This window comes from Tigriopus californicus, chromosome 11 (assembly GCF_007210705.1).
Source record: "Tigriopus californicus strain San Diego chromosome 11, Tcal_SD_v2.1, whole genome shotgun sequence".
Taxonomy (NCBI): domain Eukaryota; kingdom Metazoa; phylum Arthropoda; class Copepoda; order Harpacticoida; family Harpacticidae; genus Tigriopus; species Tigriopus californicus.
Window position 1 is genome coordinate 6,795,115 of NC_081450.1, and position 19,213 is coordinate 6,814,327.

A 19,213-nucleotide genomic window follows, 5' to 3' on the forward strand; every position below is an offset into this window, starting at 1 on the left:
GGGAGCGCCCGTGGCTGGCTAGAAGTCTTCAAATGCGTAGCCTTGGATCTCCAAGGTGAAATCTTTCATCCTTCATTTCAGTATTATTTCACCCACCTAACGAGCTTCGTTCTCTTCTTATCCCCAGACTTGACTACGGCCCTGGAGAAGCGCGAGGAGAAGCTCAAGAAAAAGGAGCGTCAAATTGAGGATGAGATGAGCCACCGTGAGCAGTTGTCCGTCGACCTCGAGACCGCTAGAAAGGAATGTGCCTCCCTACAGACTTTGACCAAGCGACAGGAGCAGGCCTTAGCCAAGAAGGACAAACTGTTGGCCGATCAGAACAATGAGTTGAGCGAGGCTCGAAGGATTCAAGAGCAAATCTTCAATCTCTCCAAGGTGCGCAACGCCTCCTCGTAAGCTGATTCAAATTCACGAGCCTCCCCGGGAACATTGGGTTGGGAAATGTTACGAAATTTGAAGCTAATAAACAATTACAATTTCAAACAAAGCGATCGCATGCGAGAACGTGGGATGAATGGACACATTGAATTATTTGGCCTCGACATCTACTTGCAATTGCCGATAAAAATCGCGGCATCGAACTAAGACCGTGTCAAATTGATTCACGCAAATCGTTCTCGACACCTGATGGGCCGTAACAGTTTTTGGATTGCTAAACGAAGAAGAGGGGTTTCTCCGAATGTTCTTTATTATCTGGGTGTCGAGCTCAAGAACCCCATTTCACAAGCAACAATTTCAAACACACTTTTTGGACAAGCTGTCCCTCCGAGGATAAACTCGCTTGGGTTGATGGTTGCACAGATTCGGGTTCAAGCAAGTTGAAGTTGTTCCAAAGTTCCTCTTGAGCGATGGTATGTAATCTTGAAGGCAAAGAAACGAGCCCCGCCCGAAAAAGTGGAGTTCATGGCCATTGATGTAGAACTTGGGAGTCCTCGAGAAAGCTTCCAGACGAATATGTTGAGGCGTAGATGAAAAAGCTTTTTATCATCTCCGGAGAATTAATTTTTGTCGAGTTTATCTAAAGAAAAGTTCTATTGATTTTGTTTATGCTGCAATTAACGGACTTGAAGTATTGTTCTTCCTCGGTTTCACACATTTCAAAACAGATCTTGAGAAGTGGCAGGGCAATCTCTCGCCCGTGATGGAATGCGATTGATTGATTGATTCGTTTGTTCGTTCGATCCATCACGAGCAAGTGATTCCACGTGAAACGGAGGAGGGCGGTGTGGGTTTAATTTCGCACTATTTCTTCGTCGGAGTGGGCGTGGCGGGAGAAAAAGCCGAGTTGAAGGCGTTCTGGCAGTTGGAGTAAGCCATTCCGAAACCGGACCCAGTTCCGAAAATCACTGGCCAAGCCCGACGCTTGAACAGAAACAGGGAAAAAGTGGCCCCTGAAAATAGACGATTCGTTCCATGAAAGATTTGTCAGAAGTCGATAAATGAAAAACGTATAGGAACGGTTTGGAGCTAAATTTCCGAATGCTTCGCCAATCAAACGATGAATGGAAAGGCTGGCAAAAAAAGAGAGGATCTTCTTTAGTGCCAATCTTTCAACCAGTCTGAACTCCAAAGGGAGCCAGTTTTGAGTCGAAGTAGTCATAGTAACCAACCAAGTATGAACCCAAGAAAGAGAAAGGAAGTCCTATAATTGGATCGAGATCCAAAGCTGCTTATGGAAATGAGACGAAAATCCCATTTTCCCCTGAGATGAGAGCAGTAGGAGAGACTCAATTTGATTAAACCCTAGCCAGACTTGGGGCGAGGCGCGACGCTCCTTTGGTTTTAAATCGAACCCTCTACACAACGACCCACTTTTAAATGAGCTGACTAATACGTACCTCGCATTTCACGGCCACCAAGATCCCCTTAATAACTAAGACATATGGAGCTAGAATATTGTTGATTGTCAACTGGTTTCGATTCATTCACTCTGCTTCGAGATATTTATAGCCACAATTTCTCGCACATGGCACAAACACACAAACACTCGCTGTCAAAACAAATGGTGACAATTCCCCTACTCCTCCCCTCCAGCAGGAGGGCCAAAAGTAGGCGGTCCCACCCAATGGCTCGTCTGGGCTGGTGGGGAGGAGCAGGGTAAGCAACAACATCCGCAACAACGAGGAGAGCCTCGTGTCGCGGAGCTCGTAATTTTGCAAACTAAAACATTGTCCATATAAATGAGAGCAGGCCTGGCATTCTTGGCCTTCATACGAGCTCGTCGATCTAATGAGGGAGCATGCCAAATTGCGTTTTTCTTACGTGTGTAGGTGTGCACGTGTCGCCGCCTTTCTCAAGCAGCCTCGCCTGCTTGTACGTATACTACATACATATAAGGCGGTACGTATGCAGGAGCGAGTGAATGGGTGGATGGATGTTTATGTAGTTGTTCAAGTTCGAATTTGTTAGTGGCACAAACATACCCGAGGACAGATGTCTCCAGCCTTCCTTTCGAATATTGTCGGAGCTGAACCTGTTCGTACCGAAACGACCCAAGTCATGGACAGGAACACATTTTCACTCACTGACTGCCTACTTTGAATTTCAACGGGGAAAAAGGATAGCCATGTTTGATATGAGGTCACTACTGTGGAACAATGGTAGTCATACGTTGATATGCTGAAATCATTGGTTTGGAACAATCAGTCAGCGGCAAAAAGTGCGCTCACCTCCAAACATAGCATCGAATACCATGAATGCCATGAATCGACGTCTGTATCTTTGGACCAATGAGCCATGTTTGAGGTATTCGACCTTCAATTTAGATTAGTTTCGTGAAGACCATACATCTATTGTAGTTGTTTTCATACCAGTATTGATCATTGATTATACATAACTCCCTTTGGACGATTTCCTTTCAGGGCCTGACACCTGCAGCCTGTTGTAGCTTTTTATCTCCAATCTGTGCATATTCTACAATAGACTTACAGTGCTTATCTTTAAGGTCTTTTTAGAGAGAGGAGTCGTGGAAATCGTGCGCAGTTTCTTTTAGAAGCTACCAAAATAATAAAGGGACTTCTTGACAGACTTAATTCTGATGAATGGCCGTCATTCCACGACCATTCGAGAGGCCTGGGCTTTCCAATTCAGGGAAGGATGTGTTACGTCAAGTTGGTAATATCAAACATTCATGAATAGCTGTGAGAAAGAAACCGAAGATCTGGGAACATAACAAACGTTTATGCCATCCACCAATCATCGTTGCAGGCACCTCAAGGATGTTGTTGTGATGGGAATGTTTACAAAATGCACGTAGGATGGTAGATTTAACGATGAATTGCTTTCAAATCGAATTGAATACCGAAGCTTTCCTTGAAATGTTTTCTCATTTGTTAACGCCACCAAACTAACGCCAAATTAGTACGAAGTCGAAATCTTTGATCAAAATGATGTCCAATAAGTTACTAAACATCCAATGGCAGGGGAATTTTTGATTCCATTTTAGCCAATTATAAAGGGAGGTTAACCGAATTTCTTGGCGAATCTCTTGAATCGTTTTCATGATCATGATTGGCCAACTCAATGACAGTATGCACCTAATTTTCCTAAAATCTATTATATAATACATGCACCTAATAGTTGCATAAGTACATATTGGCTGATTCATTTCACGACTTAAGTGCGTCTGCTCTTTTAGAGAGGATGTACCTTTGGAAAATGTCCTGGATTCGTGCCAGTGACATCCCAAATGGAGTGAGCTTTCAGGTACTTCAACGGTGGACGTACACTACACACACCAGGATGGAATTTTAAGGACCGCTCAACCCAAATGGACTTGTCAATTTCTTTGAGCATTTCGACCGTATTAAGAGAGCCGTGGCCCTCTTAGTTAGGTGTTGGCCATTGATGCAATTGTATCCGGGCAGAAACTGAAAGTGCATGCAGTTTTGGGTGAATATTTTACATCTAACCCGGGTAATTGCTCCCGTTATTCTTTCCACGTTTATAGCTCATTTTCCTTTATTGGGCATCAGGGCATTTGGCAAGTGGAACTTTTCGTCATAGATGAGCACGTCATCAATCACTTCATAATTCAGCATCTTTTGCATTAGCTTCTGAACTAGCTCGTTGTCTATTATTCATTCCTACTTCTTCGACCATTCCTTATTCAATCTCTTCTGAGCCAGGTCATGGATGCCAAATGGAACGTACAATAAATACCCCATTAATTTTACTCTGACTTCATGATCAGGCCCCGAAACTTAAGCGAATTGTTAATGTTAAGCGAATTTCTCGTATATTCAATCAACAAAGTAGTCGTTACTGTAATAATTCCTTTAAATACTTAAACCTCAGATCTAGCTCCTCCACTAGATTTTTCCGCCACAACTTTCTTTGATCAGCTAGTACATCTTTGTATTATAGCTAGATCACTTCAATCAATACTGTTAGTCATATAGGGGGAGGTCCTCCACTAGATACCAGAGGTACGAAACTAGAGATTTGACCAACCGTTCATCGAGTTCTCGTTTTTTTCTGATTTCTGTTTTCAGTTTTTAGGGTTAACTAACCTCCCCATTGAAAATCCAAACCCCGCAGAGATAGGGGGGCCTTGGCAACATTAACAAATAGGTTAAAGCCGTTAGGTTAGATTCGACTGTCTGTATGAAAAACAGCCAGAACAGCAGTTGACAACCGAACGGATGCTATGCAGGGACCCTATTCCATCAATTGGTCTCGGTTTTTCTCCCTGCCTTCCAACCGGAAATCAAAAACCCCGGGACCCCCGGTGAGACCCACTCCTGGGGGGGTGGATCCAATTAGGTTCCACCTAGTGTTCAGTTCCAAGTCAGAGAGCGTGATCACTGATCAGTAGGCCCGGCGCTTGGACTGGTGTTCCCAAACATCTCAGGGTTCACGCTCGACCCACCAACTCACTCACCCACGGTGAAACCCACGCCCATTTTGATGGTGGCATCCGTGAGGCACTGGTCCCATCGCTCGCCTAGGAGCTCCTCGGACTTGGGCAAGGATTGAGTGGCCATGTTGGAACCACGAGCAAGCACGAAACTACGGGTCGTCAAGTCCAAATCTCACCGAAGTCACCGGGTACAGTACAGTACATGCACAAGTGAGGCCCTCCTTTTACCGAGAACTAAAGGACGCAAGGGCAACGACAGTTCTTTTTGGTGTCACTTGTGTGTCAGCTGATCTGGGATCCATTACTATGAATCGTGATAGAGGTCGCTCTTGACTGGACGGACCAAAGTGGTACGATCCGGGTCTCGGGATCTAACGCCATCTACTGAACAATTAGAGCCGTACCGTTTACGCGCACTGGGCCCGAAGTTAAAAAAAAGAGGTGTTCCTCTCTTCGAGTCATCAACAAACTGCTCTAATGCAGTATCCATGCCGATAAACAATTCCAAATGGCTCGTCCATCTCATTATTTGATCCCATCGCACTAGCCCGGCGAGGAAGCTCTCTGTTGTGAGAGGTTAAATAATGACATTTCACAATTTGATCCATGCCAGGCAAATGACCAAACAACTTAATGGACCCACAATTATGATATACGATTGTTTCGATTCGAATTAGCTCCAGCCGCCCAACACTTCCCATTTTTGTTCGTGGAAACGACTATTTTCTTTCGAAACCATTGGCCATCATTTTTAAATGAACGAGTTTTTTAACATTGCATCTACTTTTAAGTAGTTACCATTTTTTCCTACGTAAATTGTCATAGAATCACTGACAACACAATTTGCAGCATCGCAAACATTAGGTGGTAATAGTTTTCAGGCATTAAACCAATACTTTGAACTACCTAACGACAGAGATTGGGAGTAATTGTAAATGTAATTTCAATTACAATTTCATATCATGCCTATTTATTACACTTTATCCAATGAATTACAAGGTAGACAATTTTCAACTACAAATTTCAAATACTTTTACCAATTACGAAATCAAATGATTGCCTTTCTCGTGGCGCGAAGCCTTTGGCGAAATGGGAATTTGTGATCCAATTTTTCCAGGATGGCTTTTTGTGTTGCTGTTGTTGCATAACTTCTGTAGCCATCATTTATGACATGATTGGATCTTCTTTGATTCTCAGTTTAAAGCGTAACTGATTTTCATTATTTGAGAGTTTTGTCTTTGGGCAAGTATGCGGTGTTTCAAAATAAATGGGCCACACAAAGTTCATTGGTAAAATTGGATTTGCAATCATAATAACACACGTAGTTGTTAACTATTTTTGCTTTCCTGTCTGCAACATCTATAAATCCCTCTAGATGATAAGTAAATTAGATTTTTTTTACACTATGCCATTTTAAAGTGTTGTTCAAGGGTTTCGAAATTTGAAATAAATGGCCAGGCTCCACAACAATATACCACAAGTTTGTCTGACTTCATTCGAAACATGTTTGGGCCTCCAAAAAGTAGGGAGCAGAGGCTGTTTTTTCCCGCCGGTCAATTAATTCCCTTTGTCCTGTTTTTTTGACCAATCTTCATTTTAAGAGAGCTGGTCCGAAAAAATATTAATTTCAAAGTATATTATACTGTTAATCAATGGTGACCTTATGTTTATGTACGCGTACCAAAAATTACCTTTTGAATTATTACATCAATGCACATTTATACAAGTTAGGAGATCTGAAAATTCGAGGTGGTTCATTGCTTTCGCAACACCCTCTACTTGCTTAACAGGTTGCATTTCAGTTTCCTATGTATGACATATTTTGCCAAAGAAATCCATTTTATGTGGCGAATATGGATATGGATGCGAACATGCATATAGTTTTGCGCCGACTTGCAAAATGGAGGTCATAACTAGACTCCGACAAATAATGTTGTTCAAATGTCGAGCAGAAATTCAAGAGGGATGCACAAATCGGTTTTCATCCTAATGCCTTGGTTCAGCTCTTGGGCAATGGGCACATCCAAAACGTCGAACTTCTGCTCGACGTGAAAAGCAACATGTTTTGTCGGAGTCTACTCATAACGATTTATCCCTGATCATAGTCAAGAATTTTTTCAATGCTATTTACATTCACATCTAGCTGCTAGGATATGGCATTTATAATTCAGATGAGAATTATGGATTTTTTGTTGTCTATATCTATTAAAACATATATCATAAAGAAATATGCATTTCTACTTTTACATCTGACATTTTCGTGGAAAATTGCAATTTACATGTAATTGAAATGTTAAACCCTATTTTATGGTGCAATTTTCAAATTTGACATAACTGCAATGACTGTTTTCTAAGTAAGCAATTGCCACTAAAACTAATTACATTTGGTAGAGATATTGGACCAACTCTACCGTACCATGTGTCTCCTCAGCAAGGATTGTCGAAGCGATCTCGATCGCTAAAAAACAATCTTTATGAGATCATTCAGGCAAAATGCTCATGTTAGGTACAGGAAATATTCTCATGCCTTTACAATGCCTCTCATCCATGACCAAATTTGCCAACCCATTCCGAGTTATCTTTTTGGAATTATTTAAAAGTACACATTTTGGTTCAAATTCTTAATTCGTTTTATGAACATTGGATAGCAATTATCGTGGCCTCGTCCATGCACTGACTGAGGGACTGGTATTTGGCATTTGGCAGATATTGAGTGAAAACTTTTCTCCACAGCAGAGCCGCCTGCATTGGTGGCTCTAACTGGTCTCTCGAGCGTATTTATTGCTTTGCACGTTCTGATCATCAATATCCATTTCAAATTGTTAAACGATCCCCAAGCTCGCGCAATGAATGAGAAACAATTCCGACAACAACGACCATACAAGGGTCCCGGTCCATCCAACCAACCATCCATGCATCCATCCATCCATCCAAAAAGCTGGGTAATGAGGGCAGACATCTTTGGCGAGAAAATCTGGCCTCACTCCAATGGAGTGAGAACACTTATCAACTAGTACGTACGGACATGACGACACCAATTCTGATTGATGGAAACAATGGAAAAAGTAGGATACCAAACAAACCTCATACCTTTCAAAATTAGGTCCACGTTCGAATTGATCACACTGCCCTAGACATGTTTGTAATTACGGCTGTAAATATTTTGGAGAGGCTCGAGGCAAATCGGGATTGCTTAAAGAGTTTTGAAAGACTCGAGATATTGCCCTTGACTCGTGCCCGACTCATTTTCTTTGACCGGAGAGTCCTAAATTTTGATTTAATATATTCTCCTAGTCTCAAACGCACATATTATCTAGCCACTCATTTTGAATCACTGTTTCGACGATGCCCTAAAACTTTGGGCGGATTTAGACTAGGATGGAAAACCGAGATTGAATCCGGTTTGAGGATTGAAGTGGGACCTGTGCTGTGGCGAGTCCGGCAGAGGATTTGAGTCCAGCAGAGGGCTCTGGTCTTTCACTGTGCTTTGGTCGAAGAAAAAGACTCATATTGCGAAAAACTTGCCCCAGCACTAGTCCTACTTCCACCCTTAAACCGGATTCAATCTTGGTTTTCCATCCTAGTGTAAAGCCGCCATTATTCAATTTCAATTCAAGTAAGCTCCTCTGTCTGGATCAGGAGTTCTAACAAAACCGAGTGCTCTGACGGAGGTCTTGATGTAAAAGTTAGGTGATCATCTATTGGACTTTGAAATTTACTCTTAGCTATTCATTGTTAGAAATCTCTCGGTCACCCGCTGTATTTAATTATCAGTACTTACAGTCGACGTCATTTCAGAAACAGCATTGCTTTAAGTGATGGTTATTAGTAGTAGCTAGAACACACCTGGTACGTGTAGTTGTTTAAAAAAAAACGTGCACATGCAACCTCTCAGTTCATGTAGCATTCTGGGAGACATTTTTGTCCATTCATAATCGAGTCCACCGAAATTCTTGAGAATGAAGGTTCGAACCTAATCAGGAAAGTTTCTCAGGACATGCATTTGCCGTTCTTTTTAAATTCAGCTTTCGGACTTCGCTTTGACACGTCAGGACCAACTACCTCGAATTGAGCACAGACTTCAGTAGCGTCCAATGAGAAATGGAAGCGATAAGCAAACCAAAAAAAGCCAATGCTTTTGATTGGTTCAAGAGCCAATTCACCATCTGATGGGAATTGACTGCACTCTGAATAGCTCGAATTGAACGAACACCCATTCCTATGGCACTCATGAAGAAGAAGTCTCTTCACGAGAAGTGCGTACGTACGGTACGTACAGCTTACTGATTGTCGTCGATTCTTGATCCCCCCTCCCCTCATGTTGAATTTAATGCAACAGGTCTTATTTCTTCTTTTTCCAAATGGAATTTTGTCCATGTCCCCCTCCTTTCCCATTCGACGCCTACTTTTAAGGAAATAATGATCAAAATCTATGACACTCAAGAAATACTCGTCAACTCAAGTTTGTGTCCGACTCATCATGCAAATCTATGGATTCTTGTCAAGTGTTCACTTTCGGAGTTGAAGCTTTCAAAATTCCAATCCAGGAAGTCGCTTGGAGAATCCTTGCCAATTTGCCAATCAGGCAATGACAATTTCAAGTTTTTGAGCACCAGGATTCGTTTGCGAGTTTAAGATTCATACATACCCACCAAGCTCCGTAGATATAAAATCCAGTTGGTTGGTGTTTTGTGTACGTACGTACGTAGGGGCGTACAGTATCGCTGAGAGACAGGTACTAAGGTACCTACAGTGGTTCAGTACTCGCTCTTGATCCTGTTGTACGAGAGCATTACATAGAGAAACTGCCACGATGATATCATTTATCATAGCGATCCATATTTTTCCACCACTCAGAATCGAAACCCGGGCCAAAGCCCCCAAGAGCCACCGAGTAGCAGCCGCTCTGAGCGTCACCACTCCAGTGGCTGGTTGGTGGGTGGGTGGGTGGTTTGGTTGGTTGGTTGGCGGGGCAGCCATCAAGCGGATTGTCGTTCGTTAGGTGCTCTTCAAAGGATCGAGAAGTCGAAACAGATTTCTTCCAAGATTTTTAGAGCTGATTTTCACAAAGAGTGCATATGTGCATGAATTGAAAAGAATCTCATCCGACAGCCACCAGATTGTGCCGGGAGAACGACGAAGAAATCCATTAGAGAAGTGACTTTGAATCAAGATCAATTTTGGGGGCCGAAACCATGAGGAGACTGATTTTTTTTCCTCTTCGAAATCAATTTTACCCACACTGTTATTCTTCTTTACCGTCACTTTCCCCGGCAGGTGGAGAAGAGGTTCCGGCTCGTATTTTATGCTAATGTCACTCCCGGCATTCCTTGATTTACATATACGTACTATCATCTTAGCACACCCCATAGACTCATGCACCTCGCAGCAAGTCTTGTCGGCTTCAAAAATCGAGCAATGTAAAGTCTCATTTGCATGCCGCCAACCCCCGTTCAAAAACCACGTTTGTATGCACAGTGTACATCAGCTCCACCCTCGAAAAGTGTACCACCAAACCCTCAAGCTTGACAGATTGAACCTTATTTCCCAAAGCTACATAAAAAAAGAGTCGGGGCCCAAAGTGGATCTCTATACTTTCCTGCCCATTATTGTTTTGTGCTCTAGTGAAAGGACACCTCTAGACTGAGGCTACATGGGCAATCCATCCGTCCATCTAGAGATCCAGGGCACGCAAAGGATAGCTCTCTTTTAATGTGAGGACCCATGGTGTGGTCAATGTCGTTTTTTGCACCAAGACAACCAGTAAATCTCGCCCAAAACAAGACAACCCCAACACTCAGTTCGATGTATTTAAATTAGACGAGGACCCAAAGCTCATCCAAGTCATCGTTTCGGTCTTGAAAATGAGAAAGAGTGTGTTAATTCCGCGTCTAAGCTGGTCCTCGGCGTCGATACTTAGCTGGTAACGAACTAGGTTCTCATTGATGACTGTAAATTTGTCACCATCAAAAGTTCGTTCATCTGTTTATCATTGTGGTTCTCAAGTTTCCCAAGCTACAGCCCCAATGTTTATCATTGTGGTTCTCAAGTTTCCCAAGCTACAGCCCCAACTGCATATTATGACTACACGAATTCACATTTCCAAACACACATCCACCACTACCACCACCACGCTTCGCTCATACCGATCTTTTTCCTCTATCGTCCCTCCTCGTTCGTTCGATGTGGCTGACACATCCCATGAGCTTTGAGCTTCAAACCTTCGAAGCCCAAGATGAACTTCGTTCACTCGTTCGTTCGTTCGTTCGTTCATTTCTGTTGAGGAGAAGCAGTCAAAGGGCTGGACAGAAGGGTATATTGGTGGTGGCTGCTCCTCAAAGTCCTTGATTTTTTTCAACCCCTTAAATGATTCCCAAGAGGCCCAAAAATAATTTCTGACTGACAGAATTGAAATGTTGTGGGACTTGTCGTCGCTCAATCCGGGTGGTGTGAGAAAGTGACATTTCAGTTACGTACAACAGAGCCAATGCAATCGAAGATGAACCCTTACTAGAAATGCTTTCTTAGACCACTTTGAATCGGAGGAAAAAAATGACAGTCAATGTGCAGAGTTGAAGTGAACTTGCAATTAAAATTTACATTATTCCGTCAGAAACTTGACGTAGCAACCGAGCATCTGTGCATGAAAAGAGATCATTTCTAGAAGTAACCACAGGTAAATGAATGCTTACGACACATAGCTACTTAAGACATCATTGCATTATTGCCTCAATCATGGAATTGAAGTTATGCGTTCAAAATAGCAATCAGTGTTGTTTTTGCCATAAACCGAGGAATCGTTTGCCAAAAATGTCAAGCCAATTGCCATACTGCCAATGTTGAACAAAATTGCTGGGGCGCGCCAATTTTTTGTCCCAATTTTTTCCCAGTCTAGAACTTGCTGACGGAGGAGCAATCTCTCGTGTGGTATTTTTACCCTGACAGAGTAGCACTTTCAAAAACACTTACAGTGAAGCCAGATAGATACCCAAGGGCATTGAGTGGCCACTCCAAATGTTGAATACGCAAATCTCCATTTTCGAACCATTTGAATACGCAGGGTGACGCTAGTTTGAGAAACATGCTAAATGTTTTTTTTTTTGGGGGGGGGGCAAAACGACAATCGTTGAAACGATGCTCTAAAAATTAAGCATAAAATTGAGATAAAGTCAAGTCAACCTCTTCACACCTCCATGTCATGTGAACTTTTGGGTAGGAAATGACCATAACGTGGAAGTTGCACGTGGTCACATTGCGCCAACGTGAGGGTCTCTCTCCATCGTATTCTCCCCTCCAGAGTCAAGACGAAATGTTAATGAGATGGCTTCAATTTCAAATGACCAACAGTCTCGTCTCCACTTAAATTTGCCTCAAAGCTCCAGTCTCTGGAGCATAATTTGCAAAAAATCGTCACATTAGCCAGCTTATATGCACATAGCCACAGGAGTTCGGGCAGAGACATGCTACCAAGTTACGTGCAACACCAGACCCTCTCGTACTTACGGCACTGGGTAAAGCAAACCACCGACAAGAAGTTAAATGTGTTTTTTTGCAAGTCTAATCCAGTAGTGCGACTACTTCAATTCGAGATTTTGCCCCTGGATGAGTTCTCAACAATTATGTCATAGTCACTGTGGTTATGATAGGGATAATTGAAACCCCTACACAGCGTAAAGCGTAATGGTGGAATACTGTTGTGCAAGATTGGCACATGTAAAAACGAGACAAATGAATGTTTGAGAGAATGAAAACATCAAGTTGTTGATATATTTTTGCATTTTCTTTTCTTTCTTTTCCGAGCCAAAAAGTGTACCCCCCTCCTCCCAACAGACAATCAGCCCTGAACACTTCACAGTGATGGTTTTCTCTCTAAATGGAGAGATGGCAAATTGAAAACCTAAATCCACCTTAATTTCTATCAATTTTCGGGTATAAATCATCTCATGTCTCTGAAACAGCCGCTCCGACCGAGGATGGCGATTAGCTTTTGTGATATGGAATTGCTACTTTTATCGTTACTGTTGTTGTTCAAAGTATGGCTGTTGGGCTCCTGGATCCACCTTCCCCCTTCGTACAAAATAAATCAAAGGCTACTTAGAACCAGCTCTTTGCTAAGTTGGTACGACTGGGATTGCAGACATGAAATTGAACAATTGCTTTATATTCATTGGGCATACATGGGCATGACCAACCTTCTAGGTGTTATGGAAATGTTAATTCTGATTTTTTTACCAAAAAAACATCCAAGAGTAAGCACTGAGTAAGAGTAGGTCTGTGTCTACGAGCCTCTACTACGCATTGGATAAGCACCATAGTTGGGCTTATTTGTGGGACATAGACTAATTTTGCCTTACATGTTATTTTACATTCTCATCAGGTAATGGCAATTTCCAACAGTTTTTTCTTCATTTCTTTTCCAGATCTTTGACCACAATAAATTATCACCATTCAAGCCAATAAAACGGGACAAATGATTTCAGTGAGGGCACAGCCAGAGCGGGAAAATGATTAAGAGCTTGGTTGTTCTCGCCAAGATCTATTTTTTTCCCTTTCACGTGCTCCATGTTGCTTGGTGGATGGAGGAAAGAAACCCAGGCCAAGATAATTGGCTAATTCACTTGTCTTCCATTTCGACTTCCTCGAATATTTCTTTCCTGTCACGTTTGTGTCAGTTGCATTGAAGATTCCCGAAAATGATCGCGTTTTATGCTCATTCACGCATCTCACCCCTACTCAATATCCATTGATCAGAGAAGAAATTCCGGTCATTGCGATCGATTATCGTATCTCTGAGGCCCATGAGAGTATGGATCATTCCCTAAGTATCCGTATGCAATACAACGCTTAAAGCTCACTCACCCCTCCAAGAGCAACTTGGCCAGGAATTTTGACGAGGATTTTGTGATCTCAATTCCTGTGCTCCCCTTGCAATTGGACGAGGTTAATGAGGAAAGGGAAGTTTTCTTCGTCTCCCATTTTGAATCTGATTTTCATTTCGATCGGAGAAGTTGCATTGTTAATCCGTGCGTGAAAGTCAAGATGTGGTGGGGATTACTTCATCGCCAAGAACGAGGAGGACCACTCTTCCTCAGATTTTCTCTGAGTCTTCTCATTATCCAAAATATGAGAACTCCGGGCGCCAATGCGCAGAAACTCGAGGAAGGTAAGAGGAATTCAGATTTTACTCAATGAGGGGATGCTAATCAGACTCAAATGGGGCCATTGATGGGAATTCGACCCGGACTCTCAAGGTGCCAATCGATTATAAGGTCACTCATCAATGTATACTTGTAGGTCGATCATTGAGGCTGAGAGGCCCTGCGAAAATAGCAACAGTGACGCCGGGCTTAAGATATTCTCATCAACTCCTCTTCTCACTGAAGTGTGAGGGTACTGGAGAATTTCTATTCGCACCTTCTTAGCCCTGTGTCAAACCGATTTTCAAAGACTCCTGTGTCAAACCGATTTTCAAAGACTCTTTTCGAGTTACGAGCTTTTATTTTCCGTTGGCGTTTTGACCCATCCAACTTCTTCTTTCTGCGGCCGAGTCGGCGTCACTTTCTTGGGGCTGATTTTTCGAATCAGTTGGTGATAAATCTAAAATTATTGATACATACCTTTTTTGTAAATTCGATCGAGTGGTCCTTTTTAGGTTTCCATTATCAAACTAAATCCTGAATTAGTTTGAGCCATATTTCGTTATTCTCAGACATACATCTACTCCAAATCTCTTCAGTCGAGCACTTAACATAGGAGTGTCTCCATTCATTCTGATTTACAGTGGCGCTGCCCATCCAAGAAGCATACATAACGGACTTTGACCATCACTCGGAATTTCCCCCTCGAGCCGCCAAGGTCAGTTTGGATCTGGGATCGAGCTCCTACTCCTCGATGATGGGTCGATCGCACTACCGTAGCTTGGGATCGGCTTCTCGCTCCAGTCCGAAACATGCTCTGGCGGATTTCACCGATTTCCTTTCTCGTCAGACCTCAGGTCTGGACCCGAATGGCGACAGCATGGGCTGCGGCTTTTGTCGAACGGACCTACGAGAAGGTGATAATGGAACAGTAAAGAGCTCGAACTTCCCCTACCCGTATCCCGACAACGAGAACTGCTTGTGGTTGCTTCAGACCGTGGACCCCGATCTGCGTGTCGCCCTGACTTGCGACACGATCCACCTGGAATCCTGCGGAACCTTGGGCAAGAACTCACCCATGTGGAAAGACTATCTGATCATATCTCCATTATGGTCATTTAAAAAGAGCTGGGTGTACTGCGGACATGCCACCACAATGACTGCTTTGAGACACATCTCACTCTGTGACAAAATGGCCATCGCATTTCGGAGTAATGAGAACGGAAAGCGCTACCAGGGGTTTCATTGCACCTACCAAGTGTTCAGATCCGAGGAGGGGCGACTAGGGGCCAATGTGTAATTACCGAGATATCTTTTTTTTATTGTTGATCGCATTGATTTTTGGTCACAGTCGGTTTGCTAATGATTCATTTAAGATTTATATGCTGCTCTTTTCTCTACGTGTGCGTGTCTCCTTTCAATCCTCGATCTACCATTGGTCGCCTTCTCAATCCGAACCGATTTGTACCCTCATGGATAGATCATCAGTCCAACTCATTTCTGCTCTATCTCGTTTCTGTCATTCTTGTCGATTTTGTCCGATTTTACTCACAAGATTTTAATGAGTCCTGTTTGATCACACCGCTAGCCCGCTACCTACATTTCTACTTACGCACGTACCTCCCTACCTCGTTGCCTATTTCAACTGGACCTAGTCGATATCGTATGTGGAATTCCAAACCTGATAAAGTAGCTAAATCAACTTTCCATCACATTTGACACTTTTCCACATTCTCCGTCCACCTCTTGATTGTTCAGTAGAAGAACCCTATCTGCCCCGAGTCCAACTATCTATGAGGATGTGATCTGGCTCAGTGGATTGCCTAAACGATGATGTCTTTTGTACTGTGTACTGTGTCTCTCTCTGTCTCTCCCTCTCCCGTTCATCATCATGGACACTGTCGCGTCGTCATATTTGGTGAGATCGAAGTCAGAATTTTGCACAAATTATCATTGTCAATCAAGTGTGTAGAAGCTTTACCATGCTCTAAGCAAGCCCCAGCCAAATCAAGCCTCACCAACGTCAGGTATCAACACCGCACACCAACCTACCATTCCACCATGATCGAGAGAACCCGGCGCAAAGCGGGAGAAAAAGAAAGAGAAAGAGAGAGAAAGAGAGAGAGAGAGTGGCGAATCCCAAGAGTACGAAATCTATCCATCGGTGTAAAGTGGACTGCCTCCATTGCTTTACCGAGGGAAGGTGTGGAAATATGTGAAACAGTAGCATCATTGTTTTGGACGCTTGAGAAGGCAATTACAATTAAATAACATTTAAAAATCAATTGGAGGCATAGAAATGAATGTCCGTATAATAACATATCTTTAAGATTTATGACTGACTCTTGGTATGGAATGAAGGGGGAGCTCTTTCTGCCAATATGAGAGTGCTGTGCCATACAGTCACTTCATATCTCTCTGAGTGAAATGAACAAACGAACGGGGCTTGATTTCCTCACGGGAAGGAAACAACCGGCTCTTTATGAAGACATCGTGGATGTCGATGACGGAAGTTGCAAGTAACCACAACAGCAACAAGAGAGCAATGCAATTGTTTTTGCACCTCTGGGGAATCATACGATCGCAATATATGTAGGCGTATGCTAATCACCTTCTAAGATGCAAAACTAAGAGCAGTCAATTGACCATGTGGAACATGCTATTTAATCCCAACCAGCATTGTTGTCCTCCAGAGTGATCTAAGTCCTCGAGATGGCTATTTTGATCATACATAGTGTACGCAATTGCCGCTTTTAACCACTGTAATGCAAATGAAAGGAGTTAATCACTCAGGCTTGAATAGATAAAAAAGGTATTTCCACAACGGAAACCGCAAAAGCCAAGAGCCAAGACTGGTTTCATCCACAAAAGATGATCCCAATTTGCGTTCACGTAAGGCATACAGGCATTTTAACTAGAAGAACGTGTAATTATTATTCAACAACAATGACTAACGCCACTATCGGAGCCATAGCGAGTGAAAATTGCCTCTCTCGGCTGTCATGCAAATGGACAAAAACAAGATTCATATAAGTCGCCAATCTGCGGTTTCCAGCCAAAAACGGGCTCATTTCCCACTTCGTGGTGAACGCACACCTCCTCGGTTATTAGTTATTACTAACTTCGTATATGCAGATTCCTTGTTGAGTGCGATGAACATCATCATTGGCATTTATTTCCACCACATCTCCGAAATGTCATTGCCAAATCGGTGTTATTCGAATATCAAATCCACTAATTTGACTATCCTTGGCCGGTAATCTGACACCGTTTAACACGATTGGCGATAAATCGAGATGACACGTGAATGGCTGTAGTCATTGTAATTATTTTCAATTCTCTCATAAAAAACTGTACGAACTCTGGGTCAATTGCGCTGGGGCGACCGCAAGGAGGTAGGAAAAGAAGGAGGAGGACAATGGATAACCACGTGTGCTTGTGGGAATACAAGGACAACCGTGATGATGATTCCATCCGTCCGTCATGATTATCCCAATTTTCTGCATATAATGTTTGGCCGTACGTGTGATTATTCTATTATTTCGCTCATGAACCATGTTCTGAAACCACCCTGGGACCATCCATGATTACTGCCTTACGGTTTAAAGGAGCTTCATGAGTGATTGCGAGGGTGGCCTTTATAGTTCGTACTCCACACGTATTCTCCTAATCATCAGCAATGTTAAACGCTCGGTGGAGGTCAACAGTAGAGGATTGAATGAGTGAGAGAAAAGATCAAATTTGCTTGAGATAGATCAGAAAGATCATAGTGTCAACAAGCAGGGGACACGCAAACTGAGTGAGCGAATGAATGAGTGACCTTAACATTTTTGGCCAAATCTGTGTTGGTCAAGCTAATGGGAGAATACTACACACATTCCGTTCATTGCGTCTGATATTTTCAAGCTTGAGATGAAAACATTCAATGTCATGAGAATACTTATAGGCTCCTCAAGATGCAAACTACAAATAGATCCAAACACCTTGACTGTATATAAAAATGTTTAGTCAACGAAGAAGATTGGGGAAGGCACCGAGCGATCAAAGGAGAACTATGACTATGTATACCCAATAGATAGAGGCCGCCACTGAAGCAATTTTCCTTCCCTCCAAAGGCTCAAACAGCCCGTGTTGTACTACATTAGTAGATGCGTATGTAGACCCAAGGGTGGGGGGACAACACCAATTGAGCACTAGAAGAGATAAAAGCCCGATTGTCATGGAAAACCTGGAATTTACAAGACAATAGTGGATGATGGTGGAAATTCCAATAGATAATCTTCTGGCATGATTATTGTAAATTTCCTTCCCTGGTCCGAGTTGTGTGCGTATTCCTGCCCTCCAGTTTCGTCAATTAGAGCTTTCTTCATCGGACGATTTTTTTCCATGAGTCATCCTTAATTGCAGCATCCCCTAAAGATCCCCATCATGGAAATTTTGGGAGAGAACCCAAGTAATTTCCTCGAATTTTGTCTCCCAGACCCGATCCATCTGAGGACTCGGCTCGCTTGGCCACTTCACATTTCTCAGACTAGTCTCAATCGATTCACCTTGCCTTGAAGAACGAAGAGCAAAGCGATCTCGGAGTGAACGTCGGGTCTTTAGAGCAAATTATGGATATTAAACGGGCCGTAGGAGACAATTGGGAAATTATTTGGCGCAATTCTGCCAAATCATTCATCTTCATATCTCTCTCGATCAGTTTCGGATCTTTCTTTGACAATCAATGTTGGTTCATGTTGAGTTGGAAAATCGGTTCTAAAACTTAACATGGTTCCAGATGGCGTGTTCAAAACATCCCAAGAGTCAATCTTTTCGGGGCTGCAAAACTTTGAATAAAACCATGACCAGCGAGAACAGCCAAGTGCATTTTTAACGCATTCAAATCTCCTCGAGTAGCATCTCCTCCCTACTCAAGTTTTCCAGGATCACAGTACATACAGCGTGACTCATCGAGAAGACCACTGTATTTTACCCTGACACAAACTAGAGTGCGAACGAGCATGCTCCATGGGTATGCCCAACGCAAGATATCAATGAGCAATGCTAAAAGCAAATCACAAGTCAGAGATGGTTTTTGACTCACCTGGTAGTTGGTCTGAAAAGGATGCAGAGGTATTCCGATTTTTCTAATGCTCAAATTTTTCCCCTAAAATCTTGGTTGTCATCCTTCGATCCCCTCTCGTTCAATTCATGCAAACGAAGCGTCTAT

The 19,213-nt window shown here is 42.8% G+C and overlaps 3 protein-coding genes across 3 annotated transcripts in view; 2 read left to right on the forward strand and 1 right to left on the reverse strand.

The window, feature by feature from the left end:
• LOC131890871 (uncharacterized) overlaps positions 1–490 on the forward strand; it is a 6,297-nt gene extending 5,807 nt beyond the window's left edge. The window contains exon 9 of the mRNA XM_059240312.1: positions 128–490. Within this exon, the coding sequence (XP_059096295.1) occupies positions 128–399 (272 nt within the window). The 3' untranslated portion in view covers positions 400–490. The remainder of the gene's footprint in view (positions 1–127) is intronic.
• Positions 491–673: 183 nt separating this feature from the next.
• LOC131890875 (MICOS complex subunit MIC10-like) lies at positions 674–5,124 on the reverse strand. Its single transcript, XM_059240320.1, has 2 exons — positions 4,886–5,124; positions 674–1,394 (listed from the first exon to the last, which is right to left on the reverse strand). Exons 1-2 carry the CDS (start codon positions 4,986–4,988, stop codon positions 1,246–1,248), a joined length of 252 nt encoding a protein of 83 aa, XP_059096303.1. The 5' UTR covers positions 4,989–5,124; the 3' UTR covers positions 674–1,245.
• Positions 5,125–13,747: 8,623 nt separating this feature from the next.
• On the forward strand, positions 13,748–15,401 carry LOC131890874 (cubilin-like). Its single transcript, XM_059240319.1, has 2 exons — positions 13,748–14,027; positions 14,646–15,401. Exons 1-2 carry the CDS (start codon positions 13,904–13,906, stop codon positions 15,299–15,301), a joined length of 780 nt encoding a protein of 259 aa, XP_059096302.1. The 5' UTR covers positions 13,748–13,903; the 3' UTR covers positions 15,302–15,401.
• Positions 15,402–19,213: the final 3,812 nt, after the last annotated feature.

Coding starts and splice junctions, on each gene's coding strand:
- LOC131890875 (XM_059240320.1), bottom strand. CDS start 4,988: ATGGCCACTCAATCCTTGCCCAAGTCCGAGGAGCTCCTAGGCGAGCGA. Junction 1,395..4,885: donor GGGCGTGGGTTTCACCGTGG/GTGAGTGAGTTG, acceptor GTCTATTTTCAG/GGGCCACTTTTTCCCTGTTT.
- LOC131890874 (XM_059240319.1), top strand. CDS start 13,904: ATGTGGTGGGGATTACTTCATCGCCAAGAACGAGGAGGACCACTCTTC. Junction 14,028..14,645: donor TGCGCAGAAACTCGAGGAAG/GTAAGAGGAATT, acceptor TCTGATTTACAG/TGGCGCTGCCCATCCAAGAA.